At 41.0% G+C, this 24,218-nt stretch overlaps 1 protein-coding gene across 5 annotated transcripts; it reads left to right on the forward strand.

Annotated features, from left to right (window-relative positions):
• Positions 1 to 417: 417 nt before the first annotated feature.
• rnf41 (ring finger protein 41) lies at positions 418 to 24,086 on the forward strand. 5 transcript variants are annotated; one of them, XM_088634525.1, is made up of 8 exons: positions 418 to 750; positions 7,140 to 7,224; positions 7,595 to 7,680; positions 10,336 to 10,449; positions 13,655 to 13,926; positions 15,022 to 15,157; positions 16,143 to 16,246; positions 16,950 to 24,086. In XM_088634525.1, the coding sequence occupies exons 4-8, from the start codon at positions 10,360 to 10,362 to the stop codon at positions 17,302 to 17,304; spliced, it is 957 nt and encodes a 318-aa protein (XP_088490651.1). In that variant the 5' UTR covers positions 418 to 750; positions 7,140 to 7,224; positions 7,595 to 7,680; positions 10,336 to 10,359; the 3' UTR covers positions 17,305 to 24,086. The 5 variants fall into 5 exon arrangements, with proteins under 5 accessions (XP_088490651.1, XP_088490642.1, XP_088490660.1 ...); XM_088634516.1 differs by lacking the exon at positions 7,140 to 7,224; XM_088634534.1 differs by lacking the exons at positions 418 to 750; positions 7,140 to 7,224 and adding an exon at positions 784 to 1,022.
• The last annotated feature ends 132 nt before the right edge of the window (positions 24,087 to 24,218 follow it).

Below are 24,218 nucleotides of genomic sequence, written 5' to 3' on the forward strand. Positions count from 1 at the left end.
CAGGGTGGTACAGCTGAACTCCAGTTGCTTTTTTTCCTCTTCATGATTTGGAATACTCTTGTTAATTCTAAACAGACTTCAGTCTGACCTTACTCAAATGGCGTCCCTACCCTGACGGGGAGGTTTCTTTAGAGCTGTCCCCAGGACAGGCTGAAATACCACTCTGCTGTTGGTAACTTTTTTTTCTGGCTTTTGAACATGTTATTATCGCGAATTGAGGCTTTTAGCCAAAGCGCCTTGTACGTCACACAAGACACACGAGTAGACGTGTACTGTATAGCTAAACAAAACAATAATGTCATTTTGCACTTATGACTTGATTAGCTTTCAGATTTAATATTTCACATGACCACACAAAGTAAACATAACCTGCTATTTAAAATCATATTAAAACACTTCCAGACGCGTTTTTTAAGACGCGTGACACCAGAATACCTGTCTGGTGACAGAGCGAGGACACTGCGGGAGTGTCCAATTATACCAGCAGTCCTGTTACTACGCGATCTTCTCTATCTGATTGGCTTTCGGGACCTGCCAATAATAGTTCTCAACCTGTGATAGGTCGATTTGACTGTCACTCTTAGACGTAACGGGTGTTCCACCCCTTCTGTCTTTTTGGTTGCGTAGCAGCGGGGCGCGGAGGCCGGATTTTGGAGGGGTGTTTGGCGAGGAGAATCCCGAGAAGGGAAGCTTTTACGTTTTAAATTAAAGGAATAAGACCTGAAGAAGACGTGAAAAAGAGTGGAAGAGGTATTCAGTTTGTTTACGCTTGAGCGTTATTATAATTATGAGGTCGAGGGGGGTGTTTCTCCAGAGCGCTTGTTTGGTCATTGAGTTGTAGGCGAGCGGACCTCCTGGCTGGCGAGAGCCGGGGGATGGCGAGCACGGGGCGGGCAGACCGAGCGCAGGAAAGGCTGAGGCTGCAGGTGGGGGCGGCGAGAGGAACAAGGCCGTAGAGCGAGAGACCGAGAAGGTGCAATTCCGAATGTCTCTATTAATGAAGGGCTGGATGATATTCTCAGGTAAATTTCACTGATACGAAACCGGTTGTGTTTTCAAACGCAGCCCCTGCGCGTCCCGGTGAACTGTAGGCATTCGCAAATCTCGAACGTCAATCTGAAAGTTATTTTATTGAAGTTGAGCACCGAGCTCTTTTCGTTTGTGTTGGCCGAGGTACCGCAGAACGTTATTTCACTCAGCATTGTGACCAAACATAGCCTTTGTATTAATTTCAGGAGTACTGAATACTAGTACTGCAAGGTTCTGAGCAGTTGCTGTAAATCAAGGTTTGTGGCCGGGCAAGCACTTTAATATAAATCTTAAATTGCAAAACCATTCAGCCCTTACAGGAGTGTCGGTAAAGACGGATTAATTCAACATCAGATTTGTTTGGGAGGCACTTTGTTTTCGGTTCATTTCAAAAGGTACAGGTTGGGCAGAGTGCTGACGACATTTAGATAGTCCGTATTTGTCTTGATCAAATAAGACAGTACGGATTCATTAGAATCCTAACTTTTGCAAAGCTTTCCGTTTTTCGTGTCGAAGCTGTCGTCGATGCACACAAGCCCAGGTTCCTAGCTGCAGTTCAGTAAAGGTTGTGTGCTGTACGATGTATTGCTGTTTTAAATCCGTATTTACTGTAGATGCTGGAATGACTCACCCAGGCACAGTCTAAAGACGAATTAGAACACGAGAGGTTGGGGACGAGATGCAAACATGCATTCCATGTAGCCCTTTCCATAGTAGTTAATTGATTACAGGATCTCATCCAGCTTTTTTTTTTAAAGAAACCAGGGTATCGATTTTAACACCATGGCTGGGTAGCTTGTTTCCTACTCCCACCATCCGTTGGGTAAAGATGTGCATCCAGTTATCAGGATTAAGTACGGTTTCCACTTGTTTCGCTGTTCATTCAGAAGAAGGCTGCTGGGTTTACTTTGTCAAGGCCTTTGAGGGTTTTAAATACATGCATTAGGGTCCCTTGTAGTCTTCTCTCTTCAACACTAAAAATATTCAGTTCCTTGACTGTTTCCAGAGCAGACATCTTTTCCATAGAAATGACTGAAAGAAAAGAATGATGCATAGCTTGAATTAAGTTTTGTCCTCAAAAGTGGGATCACTGTCATTCAATGTATATGCATTATCACAGATGTTTCCTGGAGCATAGTTTTTTTAATAACTGACTGGGTCCTGGGCAAGCAGCAGATCCCATCTGTATTTCACAGATGCTCAGATACTGGGTGGATTTGCAAAGCATGTGTGGCAGAGAAGTAGTATTCCCATTGCAGTCCTAATGACTGTATGATGACAGGTGTGTTTCTGACACATTTACTGCAAGGGGTTCATGAGTCCAGCCTGTTTATCTTCTAGGTCTACTCTAACCAACTGCAGTAAGTCACTATTATAACTCCCAGGCAATACAATGAGCATCAGTAAAGTGTGAGGGGTTCCCAGTTCCAGGTCCTGGAAACCCAATGATAGATTATGTCGCTGTTTTAGAAAGATGCTGTTGTGTTCAATGGACATGTCACAGGTGGGTAAAGCTGTTCTGTCAAGAAGCTGTCTTTGTTGTCTTCCAGTATTCCAGTAGTAGGGGATATGCTTTTTTGAAATAAAAAGAGCTAGAATCCAGTGTTCTAAACCTGCTGATTTTTGCTTTTTCAATGAAAATTAAAGGAGAGCAGTCTTAAGTACTGCCCTTTGTGTGAGATGTTTGTTTCACTACTCAGTGCTGTTAAGGTGCCATGGTCAAGTTTTTCAAAAGGTTTTTTAATATTACTAGTGAAACAACTTCAGCAGTTTATGCATCTGTACTTTTGTTTTCCATTCTGAAACTGATTTATATTTATATTATATTTCCAGTCAGATGATTTATAAATGGGGGAGGGAAACACAAAGTCCATCTTTGCAGGGCAAGTGCAGAATTATTTCTCCCACGTGCTAGACTACAAACGGATTCAGGCTTCAAACTCCATCTGACTTTTCGGAAACAACTGGGATGATATTGAAATTTTCCTTGAACTTTGTCTGCCGGACCTTGATTCAACATCAATAAATGATTTGCTTATGGAAAGAGTGTTTTATTCCAGAGGGCTGAGATCTGGTGATGAACATCTGTCTACTGTAGCATTAAGCATGTTGAGAATATGTGACGCCCCTGAATGAAATGTTAGTCCATCTTGAGGTTACTCCCACTGCAATGCTGCTACCCATTTCTACAGCTAGCAGGAGGTTTGGTACCTTGAAAAATAAGGCTCCTTAGTTGAGGGTAAAGTAGCCCTATACTCTGCAGGGACTTAAATCCACAGCCATCCCTTAGGGAGTCCAGAACCCTAACCGCTCCTGCTCACTCTTCTTTTGTGGATCACTTTTATTCCAGTTTGCCATTTATTTTCCCCATAGCCATTTGTCATGTTAAGTCTAGGTCTGTCTGTCGCCATCCATTCTGCTAGTCACATTGAAGGAGTGTCAACGATCTTTGACATGTCTGTAGGGCCCCTTAAATACACCGTGAGTCTCTTACTGAGAAGCACACATACCTATGCTGTAGCCTTTCATAAGCTCAATCGTAAGAGCCTGTCTCCCTCAGCTGACTTGCACCTTAACTGCTGATCCCAGTAGAGTTTCCAGGTGTCCTTGATGGACAGAAAGGGGCAGAAGTCCTTAGCACATAGTTGCCTTTGAAGGCTGGCCTAGTGACTTGGCTTTCTTTGCATCTCTGTACAGTAGAACTTATTAAAATGCTGCTATAAAACATAGTTAAATCACGTCACAAGCTTTTCAGGTGTGAAGGTTACAGAAATAGCTTATAATTGTATAGTGATGCATTAATATGAAGTGCTTATGTAGCATCCCAATACAAAGTCATATGCGGTTTAGGGTTTATTAAGCTTTATATGGTTAGTTTTTCTTTCAGAACGATTTTAATTATTTGCATGGTGCAAGATAAACTTTGAATCTAAACGTTTGAGACTAGCACACAACTGGAGCAGTTGTGAAGGGAATAGCTTCAAATTGGGAGGGAGAACAGTGCGCTGTGGTATGAGTCTGTTTTGAGTCTAAGTAGTTCTCCAGTGTATTTGTATCACAGCACACACGCTATATGAAATAATATACTATTTACTGTATTGAATGAATAAGCAGAATATTTGCTAATGAAAAAGAAATTCAGCGTTATCCGTTCAACTCTCTTTTCTTAACAGGTTGATCTATTTTACATTTTTTTAAACTAATTATTTAATCCATTCCTGGGTAATGTCAGTTTCCAACCTATGACTTGATTTTGAGAAAATGTGAATGGACCAATATTCTATTGAAGTTACAAATAATTGAATAATGTTTTTTTCATCAATGCTCTTGAGCAATATGTACTGTAGTCTTAAGGCAAGGCTCTGCATAAATTGACGGGATGTATTTCATTGTTATGAACATAAAAATGCTTGGATCCATCTGCTTTAAGCATTCCCATGTGGCCTATTATATATTAAACCCATTTACTGAGGCATATGCTGTGACAGCAGATATATGGGTTCAGCTAGGATTGTTTCAGAAGCTCTGCCTATCTCCCTTCCTATGGATTGCTTATTTTCATTTTTACTGCCATCATTTTGGGGTTACAACTGGGGAGAATGGCAGATACATGCAGTCTTTTGATCAGCCCTGTCAACTGCCCAGAAATGTTACTGATCAGCATGGACATTGGCGCACGTTTAGCTTATTATTTCACAAGATTTGAAAGGTACTAAAAGTGGGATTGCAAGAATACTTGACACCTACTTGACAACCTTTCTTAAATTTGAATGGGTCTTGGACAATACATATCTATGAATTAGCGTCAATACTCTTCTCTGCTCCCCACTGATAGCTGGTGTGTGGGGAGCGTTCTGGCACACTATGGCTGCTGTCGCATCATCCAGGTGATGCTGCACATTGGTGGTGGTGCAGGGGAGTCCCCATTACCTGTTAAGTGCTTTGAGTGGAGTGTCCAGAAAAGTGCTATATAAGTGTAAGCAATTATAATTATATGGTCACTGGTAGTGTAGTAAACATGGTTACAACTTTGAGGTTTTATGCTTTTTGGTTGTTGGTGTTCATTAGCTAAAAATTAGCACGGAACTGGGCTTCAGCTGGAACTACTTTGGTAACATTTCACAAGTGCAAAATACAAAATCACAAGCCCTACAGAACCTAAGGCCTACCAGTGTGTCATCTGCTGAAGTACCACTACCTGAAATCAATGCTTGAGGCTGGTGGCGAAGGGGAGGGGAGTGGAGAAAAGGGGAGGGAGTGAGGGCAACTTGATTTCCAAGGTCATGTCCCCGGAGAGCCAAAGGAAAGAGCTCTCCTGCAGCTGCCTTTGCTCCCACCAGCAGGGCAGAGTCTCACGGTGTTCTTTACAACAGGGGCTGTGTCCTTGCTGAAAAAAAATGCATGAAAAATAATGCATGCTTCTGTAATGGCAAGACATGTTAGATTTGAAGTTTTCATCCTCTAGGCTAGAGCACCCTGGCATGCCACTGGTGAAAGTGGGTCACCAGGCAAACTCGAACAGGAACTAGGAGCTGCTAGAAAAACTAGCAGATTGTAACTTGGCTAGAGGACGCAAAAATTTGGAAGTGGAAAGTAGGGCTATTCTGATTTCACTTGCAAGTCTTATGAATGAGTTTGGTTGATTTAAAATCTTTATTTACGCTTAAGCACCACAAACTGTCCATAAATGTAAGAACAACAGAGAGGAAGGAGTTAAATAATGCACAAGCTTCTTTCAACAAACCATTTTTTTCTTTCTACAAGATTATTAATGTCATTAACAAATTATTGTTTTGCATTGTATTTGATAGGAGATGACTTTAAAACACAGGTAGGTGTGAAGAAGAACTTTCCCGTCTCACAAGTTTAGTTTTGTAGCTCCACTCAGAGTGATGCTGATTGTTCAACGTGGATGCTTGCAGGTGTGTTTTAGGTTAATGCATTATGATACTCAGTGTCATTCATCTAACTTCTACCTGGAAATTAATATCCAAGAAATTGCCCAGTTCAGCTCTAGTAAGAATATCCCAGTCAGCAATTATAGGGCAAATATTGGATTTTTACCTTCTGTGAGATGGAAGAGTTCCATAACATTGTATGTACTAGTATGTTTTTTGTCTTGATATATTTGTTTTGGTAGGCCATATTAATTAATATTAATAGCAGATGTTTTCACATAGCAGGGCTAAAGTACTGTAAATGGTTTCTCCTTGTGCCGAACTTGTAATGCATTAAGTATTTCTTGAGCTTCAGTGGGAATTGGATGTTTCCATGGAGCTTGCTGTAAAGGCTGTAAGCTTGTGAATGAAGTAATCGCGGGACCTGAACTATATTTAGCCCAGTTGCTATGAAGACTGCAATACGGCTATAGTGCAATGAATTCTTAATAAAGGTGGAATAAGAGCTTTATTTCCACCCACACAGCTGCCACTGACTGCTGACGCCAGTCTCTCTCAAATAAAAGAGTTCGGGTTGCAGTATTATTTGGTAATGTTTGTACTCTGCAGCTAGGTTTTATTGCAATTAATACTGAAGCATTAGAAACTGTAATACTTTGATAACTCAAAGCACAGTTGTTAACCTTACAAAGTTATGCTTGTCAGCTGATAAACATTGCTAGAATGTCTGAAATAGGGTTAGGCATGATACAGTGTAACTCGCAATAGAAGATCCTGTGGGGATGTCTGAATTTCTAGTCTGTGTTACACCGTTGTCTCAGAAACATGGAAACCTGGAACAGGTTTGATATTTATTATGTAAAGTATTTAAATTCCTGTCTGTTTGTGGGTTTTGTATCTAAAAGGAGAAATTTAAGCCTATTGCCTTCAACCGGTGAAGCAATTTCTAAGTTCTCTATCTCAGCTCCTGCATATTGGGACTGCTGTTGCAGAATTACTGCTGACTCTCTCCCTGGTGGGTCCTGCAGTTATAGAGTTGGATGAAAGGGGTCCCTTCCTGTAGGTAAAACACTTAGGATCCTTTGGGATTAAAAGCTCTTTGTAAAAGTTTTTTTAATTTTCTAACTGGGTGGGCAAAAATTACAACAGAAGCAGATTGTACCAAGCAAGTCTAACTGGAAAGTGTTAAAAGATATTTTTGTTTTATTTCAGTGCTTTTGTAATATTGTTGATGAGGCCTTTAAAACCTTCCGAAGCTGAGGGAAAGTGATCTAAAAAAACAGACATCAGTTGTCGGGTCAGTAATATTTTCCATTGTTCTAGTCCTGGCAGTGATTGAATTGAGCCAGGTGATACTGGCTAGCGTCCTGTCGGAGCTAGAAATGTGCATCAAAACATCCAGTAAAGTGTGTGGGGGTTACAGAGGTCACTTGGTTTTGATTTTCCACAAGGCACACTGGCTTTTTCCTGTGCAGGTGGTTCATGACCCCACGCTGGAAATTGGTCAGATTTTTCAGGAGTTTTAATTTGGCAGATCCCTCAGGTTAGTGTTACACGTAGAAAAATAAGATTTAGCATAGCCAAGAAATGGGAGGGAGGCCAGTCATTCTCTATATTGCTGTTTACTACCAATAAAATAATGGAAATCCTTCCTGTCTTGTCCACAGGGTGAAGACCAGCAGCAGAGGAACAGCCCATGTGACTGGGGGGGGAATACCAAGCACATAGAAGATGACCACCACTTCTGCGTGAGGTACCGAGCTAGCTTGGGTCAGCTGTCCTTCATGTTATGTGGGAATCAAAGACTTCTAACAGGGTTTTATGCTAGTAGCCTTTGGGTTCTGCTCTGTGGTTGAGCCAAAACCTTACCTGGTGAAGCAGTCAAAAAAAAAAGGGAACCACTCCTACAAAAGACATGTAACTTTTGTCCAGTCCAGCTGTTTGCAGTGCATTTGGTGAACAGCTTTTTGGAAAAGCATGGAACATTGACCTCCCTGGTACTACAGTCTTTCCACATTTAGCAGTGTACTGGGTGATGTGTTAACTTGTGTTAAATAGAACAAACAGACTTTGCAGGGCTGCTGTTTCAGCAAAGAACATGTTCCTTATTCTCAGAGGTGCTTTGTACTTGACTGTGCCTGTTGCTGTATGATTCTCTAATTCACGGTCACCACATGCCTGTCTTTAGACAGCTAAGAGTGCTTTAACTCAAATAGAATTTTAATTAGACACGCGAGTCAGGATGTGTATTTCCTGTGATGATGTATTCATCTTTGATGTGAAGCAAAAAGAAACTGAAATGTTTGAATTTGCATTTATTAACCACAGTACACAGTTTGCTGTGTATATGGTCTGCTGCTGTGAAGCACGGTAGACAGACAGTATAAGATTGCAGGATAAGAAATGCAAGGGAACATCCGCATGGGAGTGACTCACTACTTTGTGTGCTATTTACTGTATATATACAGTACCAGGTTTGCTGTTTGAGTCTCAGCCGAACTTATTTACTGTAAACGCTACATCAGTGGTTCTTAATCACTTTTTCTGTTTTTTCTCCATCCGGCTCCTTAATAACAAATTCTTATTTTTTTAATTTTCTTTCAGCTTTTTAGCTGTTATATGCTTTTACTAATTGGCATCTACTTAGTCTAACTGGAATTGGCACATAAGCAGAAGGAAAACCAAACACACAGCACCTGAATGTTGGATAAATTGGCATTCCCATCTGTGACTATTCAGCATAAACTTGTCACCTAACAAGATGTTTTATAAATCAGGGATTGTTAATTGCAAGTTGAGGCGACACTATATGTTTGTGTGCTAAAATTGTAAAAAATGAAAATTTACTTTTTAAACCAAGGGCTCTTGGTGTCTAAAAGTAAGCAAGCAGATTGATTCTATTAATCAGTTAGCACTGGTGATCATGGGTTTAGTCCCTGTAGCTCAGGGTTCCCCTGGGTGTGGTTAAAACAAGAACATGTCCATTGGATCGATCTGTGCATGCTTGCAGAACTACTAAAGGGTTACAGCACAGATTAATCTGTGCGCTTTTAATTAAATCTCTATACCAGAATAATATTTGGTCCTGGTCTTGAGATTTTATCCTTACGGGCTGTGGATGTTATTGTGCTTGTCATTTTCCCTCTTCTAGAAATCTGATCTTGCATGTACAGTATATACTCTTGCACCATAACCTAAACACCAAGTTTGTTGATTGCTTAAAAGAATAATTGTATTTCAAAACTAACCCATGCGTTCTAATCCAGTTACAACTTCATTTTGTATTAAGAGTTTGATTCAGTGATTAGTTTTAGCATTCTAACTGATGCATTAACAAAACATACAAAAGGATGCAGACATCTCTACAGGGTGACGGAGGATGAATATTGCTGCTGTTTCTAAAGTAATTTATTTTCTTCTCTGAGTTTAGCAAAGTGAGCTAAAAAGGCATTGTGAATAAAGACAACAGATTTTTTCCTTTCGTTCAGTCAAAAGAATACAGTGCATTGGCAAACATGGAATTAACTGACTCATACAAAGGTATTCTATCCAAGCATTTTGGTTTCATAGACACCCCCTTGATATTGCTTATATATTTCTTGGAGGTGTCTAACTATCTATTGTATCTATTGGCATCTTGGTTAAGCCAAAGCTGTGACCTCATGAAAGTTTTGTTTTTGCATGACTGTGCACCTGTCTGTCAAACACAGAATTGATTTATAAATGCTAGCATTGGCTCCACACAGTCTGGCGCCTTGATATATCCTCAAAATTCTGACATTTAACGTCCTTTGCCATTTCATTCATTGAGTGGATGCTAGAGTATAGTTTCTTCACTTTGTTTTTTTTAATAGTGCAAATAAGGTTATTAGTTCATACAAAGTTCAGCATTTAATGCTTTATTATTAAGTAGTTGTGGTTTCGCATTCGGAACAAATTTAGAATTGACATCTAAATGTGAAACAAAAACTGTCTAAAACATAAAAGGCCTGTATGTTAGCTGGAATGTGGTTAATGAAACAGTTCACAGCAACATGGAGCACATTCTCTTGCTGAATGTCCCCTGCAGTGGCTACCATTAATAAGCTGTTCATTTGTTATTTTCATTAAATGTAGTAATGGAATAAAAACCATAAGAGAACAGATTTAGAGAATATTTTTTTTCCCTTGGCCATGCCGTGGTAATGGAGGTTTGCGCATAGCTTGATTGTGTTTGAACTACAAGGCTCAAGAGCTGCTTTGGTAAAAAATCAGCTTGCTGAAGAGACCCTTTGACTCAGGAGCACTTCTCTTGCGTGTCTGTATTGCACACTGTCCCCGTGCTGCACCATGCATTCAAAACCCAGCTAGACTGCTGTGTGCTTGAATCGGGCATTTCTAACCCCCTGCCGCTTTCCGTCCTTCCCAGGTTTGATGGTTTCTGTAATGCGCCATGGGCTATGACGTCACCAGGTTCCAAGGGGAAGTGGACGAGGATCTCTTGTGTCCCATTTGCAGCGGTGTCTTAGAAGAGCCTGTGCAGGTACACCTGGCGATTTCGCGTCCTGTCACACACACTTCCTACTGTGCCCTGAATAAGCCCAGTCCTTTCAGGGGGGAGCTCATAGGATGGCATCCATGGGACAGACATTTATTTGATGTGTTGCTTACTTTGTTTTTTTTAGTAGTGTTTTGTCTGTGCTTAGATAGAAACTGTAAAATAAGTATGTTTGTGTGGTTAGAAGTTGACTGTTGGGACATGCTATCCCAAGCTTATGGTAAAGGCTTTGTTCAACTAGAATTCATTTTCTTTGGAGGAACAAGTAAAGGTTTATTTCATGCTGAAAGAAAGAGACAACATTTCGGCTGTGGAGCCTTCTTCAGGTGTGAAGTTCAGGTCATTTATTTTGGTCTTACTGGGTATTACTTAGTGTCATTCATGACTGAATTGATTTGTTAGATAACTGCCTCACCCTTATTTCTGCTTATTTATCTAGTGACGTAGTTATGTATAATGTTGTGTAAACTAAAGACTGTGGTGTTGAAGTAAAAATATCCAGAGCTTTGCTGTAAAGAGCATACTGGAATCTTGAAATGACTTCTTCACACAGAAATAATGTATTCATTTCAATGAAGTGTCATCATCTTCCCTGTTTAGTCTCAGCTTTATTTTCTGACTCGCCCTGTCCAGGGACCCTCATCCAGTTTCATCAACCAAGATCTGTGCCTGCTTGTCCTCCACTGAGACAGAGTGACAGAAAGAGGGTAGGGAGGAGGTTGAAACAGATGTTTGTGTTGTTCAGGGACATTTGTCTCTGAGCTGGAAGGCTAAAATCCTAGCAAAAAAGTATAATTGTAGTGTTTTGCAATGTGGGATCTTGAGATAACTGAGATCTTAGCTGGTTTCGTAAGACTGAACACCATGTGCAGCCAGGGTGGCCCGGCCTGTTTCTGTACTGCCGCAGACCTACAGATGTTTTTAGAGGAATTTGGCATCCCTTTCAACATCAATACATTCTACATTCATTATATTCAACGGTTGAGTCCCTGTAGCAAGGCCTTGGATGAAACTGAAGCCAAAAACTCTTTCTGTGTCTGGGTTTGGCATAATGGCCACTCATGTTGACGTTTACCTAGTTTTTTAACCCCTGATGAAAAGCCAAGTATATTGTTCCTGTAGAGCACAGCTGAGTGAGCATTAGGGCTGTTTGTGTTCCCTGACAGTTTCTCATCTGGGGGTATTTAATGGCGACCGATCTTTTACTCCACAGTCTAAAATAGCTTCTGTAATCGATTCTATTCTTGTTTTTCTGTGTCTATTGCCTTGGGGCTGTTTACATAAGAGACATTGCACAGACATGTCTTTTAAAAGCATTGCATGCTTTTAAAAGTTAGCATGAATCCCAAAAGACAATTTGACCACAGTTTCTAAAGTGTATTGAAAATCCAAGATGCATTTTTGAAGTATTACTGGTAATAATCTTCTGATGTAAAAACATTTAACTGTACTTTTAACTCCAGGTATGGAAGCTGATTATCGCAAGGGTTTGTGGAGCTTTTAAGGAGTGATGAGAGATGCAGAGGGGAGGGAGTGATGGGGGAGGAGAGAGATGTACTGATCTGCTGTGAGGGGACAAAGTGACAGAGCAAAGGGATGCAAAGATCCCTCCTTTACAATGTGCCTGTTTGCCTGTCTGCACTGCCTTTCTGAGCTGACAATATGAAGAAAGAGGAGGATAGGTAGTGTCCTAATCCTTGTCAGGTTAGGAGAAAGACTATGGACCAGTATTAGTCATGCAGAGTGCTGTTTATACGGAGCTTCAAATGTATTTCCTGAATGCCTTAATTCAGTCACTGCTGTCATATCCGAGGGCCTATGAGGTGAGTTTTTTTTCCCCCCACTGTTTTGCTTTTGAGCTTTCCAGCATAGTGACATGCAGCTACTGTATCCTTAGTGAAATGTTTTGTCTTGGGATACATGACAAGGAAAACCAGATAAGGCTAGTGCTTCTTCGTTCTAGAAGTCTGCTCTATGCATGCACTGCCCGTACCGTATTCATGTTGAAGTGCGGACCCTGGCTCGCTGCTGTTTTTCTCCCAGGCTGCAGACCTGTCTAGTCTGTTTGCTCTTGAGCATGTTGCAGAGGTTTGCGCAGCGAGCTGGCAGCTGTACAGCCAGGATAGGAATCCAATGCTTAGAAGAAACAAGTTTATGCATTTTGTGATCAGAATGTTTTTTTTCACCCACTTTAATCTTATTAGCATTGATCCTTCTTGATATAGCTGTTTCTTAAATTCTGTGATTTGATTGGTCTCTAATATGGGTTTATTAAAAAATAGAACATGTCTCAGCTGAAGTATGACTGGCTTGTATTCTGCTGGCGAACATTCTTAGACAAAAGCTCTGGCCTTGCTTAATTTAAAATTTCTGTACATTATTTGGAGTGGCCCATTACTGAACACTGGTGGTCAGTAGCTGTCAGCTTTACAGCTATTTCTGGAAAATTAAAGGCTTAGTCAATTTCAGTAAACTTTAATTACTCTACTTTTGACAGTCCTACTTGGCTAAACGTACCAATTGAGTCTTCTCAAACATTGACTGTCTTCCAAATTTTAGCTATTGCATTACCAAGGTGGGCAGCCTTGCCTCTGGTACTGTGTGGTTTCAGCTGCACTGAGTTTTGAAATGCTCTGTTGTATTTGCGCATGTCACTTATTCTTCAAGTGCTCCAGGAATGTGATTTTTATACTCTTTCAGAGTCCAATTGATCATATCTGTTCTGTATAGAGCTCTCAATTGGGGCAGGAAGTAAGGGATAATGCAGGTATTTTAGTCCTTAAAAATGCAGAGATTTGAAGCTTGTTAAGGAGCACCATGAATAGGTTTTTCACATACAGAATATTTACTGTTTTTTCTTTAAGGGCAATCATTAAATCAAATGTTGCTTATTTCTTTGGTTGAATTAGAGAAATCATTGTGAATGTGGCATACAGTTACAGTTTATAGAAGTGTTACTTTTCCTAATAAAGTAATTTCAGTGCTTGTAACAAAAAGCCATCAAAATGGAAAGACTCCTATCCCACAGTTTGATTTGTTTCTCAAAAGCTTTGATTAGCTGAAGTAATGAGTTAAATTCGACTAATAAACAGAAGAGACTGGAGATCCCAAGGAGCAGTACTGTGAAATTCTGCTCGTTATAAAACTGTGCCTAACCTTATCCATTTCATTTTGTATATCCTCTCCACAGGCGCCTCACTGTGAACATGCCTTCTGCAATGCCTGCATCACCCAGTGGTTCTCCCAACAGCAGATCTGCCCAGTGGACCGGACAGTGGTTACGCTGGCTCACTTGCGCCCTGTACCACGCATCATGCGCAACATGCTCTCTAAGCTACAAATAACCTGCGACAACGCTGTGTTTGGCTGCAAGGCTGTGCTCCGCCTGGACCAGCTGCAGTCCCACCTTAAAGACTGTGAGCACAACCCCAAGAGGCCGGTCATGTGCGAAGAAGGCTGTGGGTGAGTAAGTCTGCTCTTGGCTACCTGATACTCCTGTTTCATTTTGCTCCCTCCCCCCGGGTGTTGATTTTCATCAGAGTCAGGCACTGATTAAATCAATACCTTGATGAGGTTCTCCAAGGTGATTAGGGCTGTGATTCATTTGAGAAGGAGAGGTTAAATTTTGAGTGGCTCTGCCTGCACTGTTAGGCACAAGGATTAGAGTAGTGAGCAGAGAGATAGCTCTTGCACACATACCCTGAGGGATTAGCTAATTATAGAACACTGTGTACAATGATAATTAGCATTTTTTTGCAGGCAGATGATAAGGGCCTTGTGTTCTAGTTTCTGCTGCTCTTTATGGTAATGAGGAGCTCCTTAAAATGAAAGGAAACTCTTGTACACTAATTGGCTGTCAAACAAAAAGCAGTTTGTAGAATGATCTGCCATATGCTTGTTTAGAACATTGCAGTGCTGGCTGGTGGTTTTGGTTTGTGGAGTTGCTCTTGCAGTACAGGTTCAGACTGCCCCTCTCAAACTAGAAAGAAACTTATGTTAGGGTTTTTCATTGCCCCAGGAACTGTCAAGGATCTTCAACCACTTAGTCAAGCACTGTCAAATTTGTTCTCAGAATGAAAGAGTATTGACGGTCCTTATCGATTCACTCCTGTACCTGTGTGGACATAATATAAATGCAAGTATTTAGTAGGAGCCTTTGTATTCAGCCTGCTATAATAGCTGGTCTTCAACTAAAAAGAGAGATCACACCAACTGCTCTGTTTGACCTAAGGCTGTAGAAGAGAGCTTATTGCTCAGTTGTTAAGGAAGGTGAATTTAAAATTTAGACGGGAAGGTTCCTCATTTTAGATGAACCTGAGCTCCTAAAGTTGCCCCCAGAACGGGGATTAGAGAAGGTAAGTTTTGGTTTAAAAAGGAAGTTGAACACCTACTGTTAATAGAGGACATATCGGCTGTGATTCAGTAAGTGAAGAGAGTCCTGTTGTACAGGGGAAGACGGTGTTGGTATTCGATGATGGCATTGTGACTGTGCAACACAATGGTGGCTGAGTGGCATTCAATAAACATGTACACTTTCATCCTCTTTTTTTGTGCCAGGCTGGAAATGCCCAAAGACGAACTCCCAAACCACAACTGTATCAAGCACCTGCGCAGCGTGGTGCAGCAGCAGCAGACCAAGATTGCGGAGCTGGAGAAAACCGCCGCAGAGCACAAGCACCAGCTCGCGGAACAGGTCAGTCATGCAGACCGTCCCCTTAGGATTTGGCACACAGGGTCACAGCTTGACTGCATCTTCTGTCAGAGTTCAACCCAAGTGTCTAACATCTGCATTGTCCTGCTATTTATTATGTGCCTCCCTTTGCCAAGATGTAAATCTGTTCCCATAGGGCTGGCTTTTCTGCATGTTTTCCTTCCTTCTTGGCTCTTAATGAGCTAAATCAGATGGTTACTGGCTTAACTAGACCAATTTAGCAGCATATGCAAGCTTTTTGGGTGCTGCTGCGTTAAAAAGACCTAGAAGACAGCTGGCTCTTCTGGACCTGTGTTGGACACTCCATGCATAAAGTGTGCTTTGAATAGGAGTGCTATATTCTCGGAAATGCAGTCGGGGGAGATGGTGTTATGCAAGAAGCCTGTGAAGTACACACATTTTTACCATGTGACATTAATTTGTTGTCTTTGCTTGATTTGAACGTTCTCTTAACTCTTCCCAACAGCTGAATTTCACCAAACAGCATGGCACTGTTAGCAACAGTATAAAATCACCCAACACTTCTCACAGTGCATTGAATCCCTTGAAAAGCCCACCTTGTATGGGTTACAGAGCCACTTACTTACTGACCAGTTTAGCCACCAGCCTTTCTATAAATGAGGTGAGACAGTCTGCCACGACTCTGAAGTGCCTGCAGTTAAAGTCAGTTCTTCCTGCTCTGAATTAGCACTGTCAAATTTAACTTTTCTTGGAAATCATTGTAAAGCCCAAACTGTTCATACTGATTTGTAGATTTTGAACAAAATTGAGGCGGGAGAAATGTGACTTAAGATAGGATAATTTGGTTAACACGGTATTAATTTATACTGTTATAATTATAATTTATAATAGATTAAATGTACAAAAAGGCATGGTAGCAAGCTGTGAAAAACAGCGTGCAATGGCTTGCCAATACTTTGGCAGTTCATTAGAAAAGAGACCAATGTGTGCGTTTATCCTTTGACAGAAACGAGATATTCAGCTGTTGAAAGCGTACATGAGGGCCATTCGCAGCGCCAACCCAAACCTCCAGAACCTGGAGGAGACAATCGAGTACAACGAGATCCTTGAGTGAGTAGTCAGTTGTGCTGATGTGTTCTGTGTGTAATGAAACGACCCCTCAAACCCCTTTTCTTTTGCTGGCTCACTGTCAGCCTAAACTCCCCACCATTTAAGGTTCTAGCGTTTGCTTCAGTATGTGGTCACACGATGCCCATGCTGGAATTGAAAATGCAGGATGTTGAGTGGACCTGGTGTGGCTCTTACCATTCCTCTCTCTACCTCTCTGACTTTACCTCCCCACCTTTCTTCCTCTGTTTCTCCTCTTGTCTACTATAGACAGAACAGCAGTGCTCTGTGCATCTTTTTCTCAAATTGTGTGCTATGTAAAAACAAAAAAGATTTGACCATTCTCCTGTTTACCTTTTTTCCCCAAGAAAAAAAAGACTTGATGAACAGCACATTGTTACATTTCAAGTTTAATGTAGCCCACCACTAAGTGCTGCGTTTTAAGTTTGGCAGTTTGATGCCAGGAATTGATTATATAGTTTATTCAGAAGCCGGACTTGCAAGATCTGTGCCTGTAGAAGTATTAGAGCAGAAGTGAATCAAACAGCTGTGTATTCCCCTTTTTTAGGTGATAGTGATTGAGTTTCATATTTGTGACTCATCAAAATTACAGAATAAGCGGGGTGTGCTGAGACATTTACACGCTGCTGTATTACCTGCATAGCCTCTGTTTTCATTCACTCCCTGATTCTGCGCCCTCCCTCAGGTGGGTGAACTCCCTGCAGCCGGCGCGGGTGACGCGCTGGGGGGGCATGATCTCCACGCCGGACGCCGTGCTGCAGGCCGTCATCAAGCGCTCCCTGATCGACAGCGGTTGCCCCCTGTCCATCGTCAACGACCTCATCGAGAACGCCCACGAGCGCAACTGGCCGCAGGGGCTGGCCACGCTGGAGACGCGGCAGATGAACCGCCGCTACTACGAGAACTACGTGGCGAAGCGCATCCCCGGCAAGCAGGCCGTGGTGGTGATGGCGTGCGAGAACCAGCACATGGGGGAGGACATGATTCTCGATCCGGGACTGGTCATGATTTTTGCCCACGGGGTGGAGGAAATACTATAATCAGGGAAGGAAAGAGGGCTGGGGTGGAGAGAAGATGGAACTGTTTCAGTGCATTATCTCCTCTGTTGGCCATGGATAACTTCACCCCCCTGGAAACCCCTGCTCTTGCTTCTCTGTTAAGTACCCATCGTGAAGGACTGCTCTCAACGCCAGACCTCATAGCGTTCTTCCTAACATGCAGGGGAGGCTAATCACAAACCTGCAGCTTTCAGCCTTTAAACATGAAAGTAATGGATGGGCTAAAAATGCAACGGGAAGAAAACTATCATTATCCAGAAGATTTTATTAATAAAAAGTATATGACTGATTCATGCGCTAAACATAATGCCTTCTTTCCTGCAGCTGTAACCAAGCATTCCCCACTAATAAGGCTTCATGTATTCACAAACAAATTGAGGTTTGATGCTTTCATTGTTTGGGTGTTTGTAAAGGCTACATGTAATGTATATACAGAGTATTGTAATCAGACAATTCCAAATTAAGTTTCAGTGGTTTTGAAACTCCTATTCCACTTCAGTGAAATTGTTGAGCTTAAACACTGTCCTCCCTTGATTTTGACAACATGGCATTTCAACTGCAAACCTATTGGTATGGGTTTTGTAGAGCACTTAGTTGTGGAAGTGAACTCCTTTTACACAAAGAGCATTTTGTACCATCAGGTTATAATGTCAAGCTGAATCTCAGGTGGGTTCTTTAAGGATTTAAATATGCCTAGCGAGAAAGGGAATTAAATTATAATGCTGGTCCCCTTTCTGATCACTTCCTTTAACACAGTCAAGCAGTTTGGTTGTCATAACATGCACTTCCTGCAATGGATTTTCTAATCCCAGGATTAATTGATTTTAATTATTGGTATTGTCCTGTTTCCAAGACTGGCTGTTGAAGATTAACTTCCCTGCTTATTTTCATTTACTTCTCACAGAAATACTGGGCTGTTTGGAATTATGGTCTTATTTACTCTTGATTGTTTGGCTAAAAACATTTCTCATTGGAAAATTACACAGGGGGAACCTTAATTCTTTGTTGAAGGTGGGAATGGGTTAAACCACATTCTGGGTTGTGAATCTCAGGAACTCTTCCCAAATTCTGTCAGTGGTTATTTGACTTCGATGTTGAGTGTTTCTTACCACTTCTCACTTTGGGTTTTGAGGGCTTGGGGAGTGTATATCAAAATATCGAAGCAATTGTAACATTAGATATTTGGGGAATACCGTGTCAGGATGGGTGAGCAGCATTTTTGCTGTCTGGGGAGGAATATCAGAAGTACATTAGCTCTTATGGATCTAAGAATTATGAAAAATAGCCCATTGGCCCTTATGTTAAGTCCAAGAACACTAAATCAAAAATAAAAGCTGTTAATTGCCAGAAATTCTCACAAGATGGTGCAAGATAACGAATTATGCAGCAAGGGACAGGTTCCTTTACACAGGTGTCTTGGCTTCATTTTCTATCGGTATCGTCTTAAATCTCAGGGGTAGCTGTAGTAGCCTGCTGCCGTTTAAAGGCATTTACCCCACGCCTGAATCCAGTCTGCTGCCTAATTAAAGCCAAGTTAAAGTAGTAACTGAAAACATTTATGATGAGCATTTAGTGGCTACATTCCTTTAAAGGTTTTTTTGAAGCCTGTAGATTACCTTCTCAATTTTAAGACATGTCACTGTCACATGTACTGCCTTGCGTATGGACTGTACAAGGGACCAGCTTTATAATGTGGTTCTTTGTGTCCATTTGTGTATACCCCCCCCCCCCCCTTAAGAAGTCAAACCTGTAACCTGTTCATTCATTAACCACCCCGTAACAAACAGCTGAGGAAGCAGTTCATCAATCAACAGCAGGGCACTGCTGTACTTCTCTTTTTGGTGATTTGTGGAACATTTGTCTTCTAGTCTAGAAGTCTTGCAGAAAGCAAATGCTTGCCTCATCCCTTCCACTTGCAATGCAGGTGCATTTACTGCTGTTAAGACTTTTCCTTAAGCTTTAATTGGATTGTTTACCACAGTTACAGTAGCACTTAATTACATTTATTTACTGTGGATATGTAAATCTGAATGTGCTTTATATTTCTGTAGAGGAGAAGGTTGAGGCGTTGTCTCAACTAAATTTAAATTGTCAGTCAGCACTTATGTATCCAGCCATTTGAAGCTTATGACTGTAGACATAGCAGACAGCTCTATTCTAAAGATACACATAGTACAGTAGTATTTGAACAAGTAACTTGTAAAGTTGATTGCTTGTTAATCAGTGATGGAACATTTCCAGCGTTCTGTGTCCTTCATCCACAATGCACTGCACCAAAACAAGTTATGGTGTAAAGATATTGTAATTTTAGCATATGGGGATGAAGAATGTATTTAATGTTTGCTAACTGTGCACAGACCTGAAGTACAGTAAACCCTTGGTTTAACAGACTTCAATTTGAGCAAATCTGCTAAAGGGGTTGTGTGTAAGATCAGAAATACCAAACTTTTCCTGCAATAATGGGAAATGCACAAAAAAAGCATGGTAGAAGTAAGTACTACTATAATTCAGGAATATCAATGTTTAGTCAATATATTTATGATGTGTGATATTTTTATGATGAAAAGGCACAGGAACAACTTTGATTGCCATTATCGAGATACTGAAAGCATGAATAATTCTAGTATATTACTGTTTTTTTTTGGGGGGGGGGGCTGAACATTCATTCACTTTGAATTGAGTAATCAATTCGGTCTTTTTAACTGAGGGGTTACTGTACTATTAAGGACAAGTATGGTTGTATATTAAAACAGATTTTTTATTAAAAATGTAGTTTCCAATTTAGATTTCAGAATTTTGCCATACATGACTGTAAGCTGAAGGTCAGTGAGCTTTATCTTCACACCCAGATGTGCAATTGCTGAATCAGAGGTCAGGTGTGGTTTTAGAGGGTTGTACACCAAAATGTTGCTTTTTGTAAACTACTTCAGATTATTGCCGTCTTAAAAGCAAAGGCCTGTTTTGAAGAATCGGATTTATTTGGAAGTTGGAGAGTCCAAGTGGAAATGCAGCCCAGGGGTTATTAGACCAGCAGTATGGTCTCTTGGCCTGCAATTGTTTCTTCATCAGGTATCCCAAAAAGTAGTGGTCCATGTGACACTTTTTCCCCCAGTTTTTCTGCCTGTTGGGAACCACTGAAACCACTTTCCCTAGTCCTTATGGGTCCTTGAAACCATCATTCTACCTGACCTGCAGTGTGATGATCCGGTTTGTTCTCCCAGATTTCAAAGAGGGGAGGGACGCAATGCTTGGCCTGCAAGGGGAGTCTCGGAGTTGACTGTCACAATGTTACTTGATCCTTTCTGTGTTCTGGTCCGGTTCCCTGGATTTTTAAAGAAGCACCCATCATCCTTTAACCCTCTTCAACTCCATAAAAATGTAGTTTTGAGTTTAATGGGCTCTGAAATAAAGGAAATTTGTGCCTGGTCAATGTTTAGAAGTGTTGTGGGAAGCTTGTTTCGCTGACCTGTAAGGTTCCTCTCTTGCCTCAATGGGTGGACTGGATTGCCATGCTAAGTTTTCAAAGTGGGTCAGTAGGTTAAAAGTATTAATGTTTTGTGTTTGTGTATAAAGTGCTTTGATTCTGTGCAATTGAAAAGTTTTATTTTTTGGGGTTCATCCAGAATTTTATTAACGTGTTTGTACATATGCATTTTTCCTCCAATCCAAAGCTGCCAAAGTATTAACCTAAAACATATATGTACCTTTTTAATTCAACTTCACCAGGGATCATCCCAGTTCTTTAATACCAGATACCTTTCCTGATCTTGTATTTGTTTTTTATATGTTTTGTTTGATTTGTTAGATCTTTCCTATTTCATCTCTGTTATCTTGTTATAATTTGACAATTGCTGAGCTCTATAGCCCTGTTGGTTTAGCAAATTGCTGTGGTGATAGTTACAAAAACTCATTTTGTTTTTGATGATTAAAAGCCAGCCAAGGGATTACCATGATTCTGATGGGCTAAAGGGAAAGTACTAGGGCCTTGTCATAAAACCTGTATTCAGGTCCTAGGCTAGCTAGATTAGCTAAAATTGGCTAACTGGGTTCGTCTGGTTATGTAGTTTGATGCTGTGTACTAAGTACAGTAGGCTTCACTGATGACTGGATTTTTTAAAAGAACTTAGTTGCAATTTATAGCTGAAGATGAAACATTTGCACAAAGGGTATGGCAGAGGTGATCTGACAGGAAACAAACTAAAAAGCACCGTTGTAAGATTTAACTACTGCCAGCCATTTCAAAGTGGACTTTGAACTATTTTGTCTATTCAAAATCTTTATTTAACAAGGTTTTTTTTTATGGTGTGATTTTTTTTTCCAATTAATTTCCATTCTGTTCTTCCTCAAAGAGAGGGCAATATTGGCATCCAGCCAGTACACTGAAAAGGCATCTCTCTGTCTTTCAGTAGGAGCCCTTGGGGAGCATAGGTAATTTGTTTACAAGAGCAGCAGCTGCAAGATAGGAACATGCACTGCAAAATGATGGGAAAGGTGATGGTTGTCCCTTAGCCCTGAGCATCTTCTTTAGTTACTCGTAGGGGCTAGACATGAAAAGACTGCAGTGTATAGATATACAGTACAATATATGCCAAGGCTGTTGATACTGGTGTATAAAAACACAGGGAGTACATTACTGAGAGGGAAAGTAAAACAGCCGGCCCTAAAGGTGACCACTTCCATAAACAAACTTTCTTCTGGATCTGTCTGCCATACTCCTTGTTCTAATTAACATAAGCAGTTTTGTTTTTATCACATCAGTAAAAGTAGTAAAAGTGAAAACTGAATGAGTAAGAACACCGCATACCTCAGCAGGCTCCGTCTTCCTCCTGTGAACAGATTCTGGAGTTTCAGGCTATAGTACAGACTTACACCCTGCTTCACAGTGTTTACACTGGGTGAGCATTGGTGCAGCAAAGGTAAATACCAAGGAGCATGAGCTGAGCACCTGGGGGGGGGAGGGGGTGAAGTTTAAAGTTTGGTTGCCTACTATAGAGCTGAAAGCTGCTATGGGTGGTGCTATGGGTGGTGCTGTGGCTCTGTGGAAGGTTGCCGGTTCATGTCCCGCGGCCGGCAGAGGAATCCTACTCTGTTGGGCCCCTGAGCAAGACCCTTAACCCCAACTGCTCCAGGGTCGCCGTATAAATGGCTGACCCTGCACTCTGACCCCCAAGCTTTTCTACCCGTCTGTGTCTGTCTCATGGAGAGCAAGCTGGGGTATGCGAAAATACACATTCCTAATACAAGAAATTGTATATGGCCAATAAAGTGATCTTATCTATCATTTTTACTTCTCTGTTTTGAGATTATATTGACCTCTGTATTTAACTGTTCCCTTTTGAAATGTCACAGATCCAGCATTTCAGGATATGCTGTTCTGGGTCATTGACTGGACATCTGGGATGGGGAAGGGAATCCTGGCTTATCAAGATGCCGTGTTGCTCTGTGTAGTGATTCATTGCAATGAATGTTTTTTTTTTTGTAAAAAAACTTTTTGGGCAGCGTGTTGCTTTAACCCCATGAGTTTGTATTACCAGTTACAACCTCTCCCTGACCACTTGGGCAAAACCAACCTGCTTTGGGAAGGAATGATCTTGGATTTTCACGTTTTTTTCTTGTAAATACAATGAATCTTCTCTATTGATATTCAAGAGCACTTCCTACCTATATTATTTGATTTGAACTTTGTTCCAAAGTGATTGCTGTTTTTTTGTCTCTAGATTTCAGTTTATAAATCATCTAGACCTGATGGATAGTTCAGTTCCTGTTGTGTGATTTTTAACCTCTGTCCTGTGCAGTGAAGTAGTCTGTATGGTCTGGCCTTGTTTGGTTTGTTGGCAGTTGTGTAATGTTTTGGGGAAGTGTATGAAGTCTGGGACTGGGTAGATGTACAGAAAGATGAGACAATTACCTGTTGCCCAGTATCAACCCTGCGTAAAACCTAGAGCTGCACAAACCTGTTCTTTCCTAGAGGAGAAACGACTGTGAATTGGGCATATCTGATGGCTTTAAGATGAAGAAAAGCTGCTGAAGTTTGCATTAGTTCCCATTGTTCTCAGACAGGCGATATGTAGTAGTAAATCTTTTCAATACTTTATTTCCTTGTTTGCTCAGGCTGTTGTGTTTGATTGATTCCCTTGTTTCTATTAAGATTTCCTCTCCCTGCTGCCTTAAGTGATTTCCTACACTAGATTTATATAATATAGGGGGATGTTTGTAATTGTTGCATCAAGACTGCTTACAGGGGGCAGGAAATATATAGCTTATGTTCCCAGTTACATATACTGGCTCAAGCCTTTTTCAGGGGGTTTTCTCCTGCAGACAATAAGCAGAAAGAAATGGTAAAACATGCAGAACACGATAAAGGGATGGGAAAATGCAGAAATTAACTACTGAAGTGCCAATAGGGTTCTTTTGTTTTGACAAAGCATTTTGAACTTTACGTTTAACCTCCTAACTTCCAAACGGCTCTTGATGAAGTGAAGTTCTTTCACGCATCCTCACTGTGGGGCCAGGTGAATGTAGTATTCATGAATTAAGTGCTTTGCACACGGCTCCTCTTGAATCAAACTGCAGCAACTGTTGAAAAGAATGGCACTCATGGCGATTTAGGCTTTCTTGTAACCTCTCTGAAAGAGCTTGACTCCGATAATCTGCTTGACGGGTGTGTGCAGCTCAAGTAACTACGCAAAAGTAAATCTCTTGAACACTGTTGATCTGTAATTGAGAAGAAAATGTTATTGTTTACATAAAAAATTTGTGCTACATATTGAACTGGTGGTCTTTCTGTTCATCCTGAAACAGCTGGGCTTGGGGAAATATGAAGCGAGCCGATTTCACCCCCCTGAGGCTGGGTGAAATGTGTTATTACCTGTATTTACATTTGTTCTCTGACCACT

This window comes from Lepisosteus platostomus, chromosome 1 (genome assembly GCF_059453375.1).
Source record: "Lepisosteus platostomus isolate fLepPlt1 chromosome 1, fLepPlt1.hap1, whole genome shotgun sequence".
NCBI classification, from domain to species: domain Eukaryota; kingdom Metazoa; phylum Chordata; class Actinopteri; order Semionotiformes; family Lepisosteidae; genus Lepisosteus; species Lepisosteus platostomus.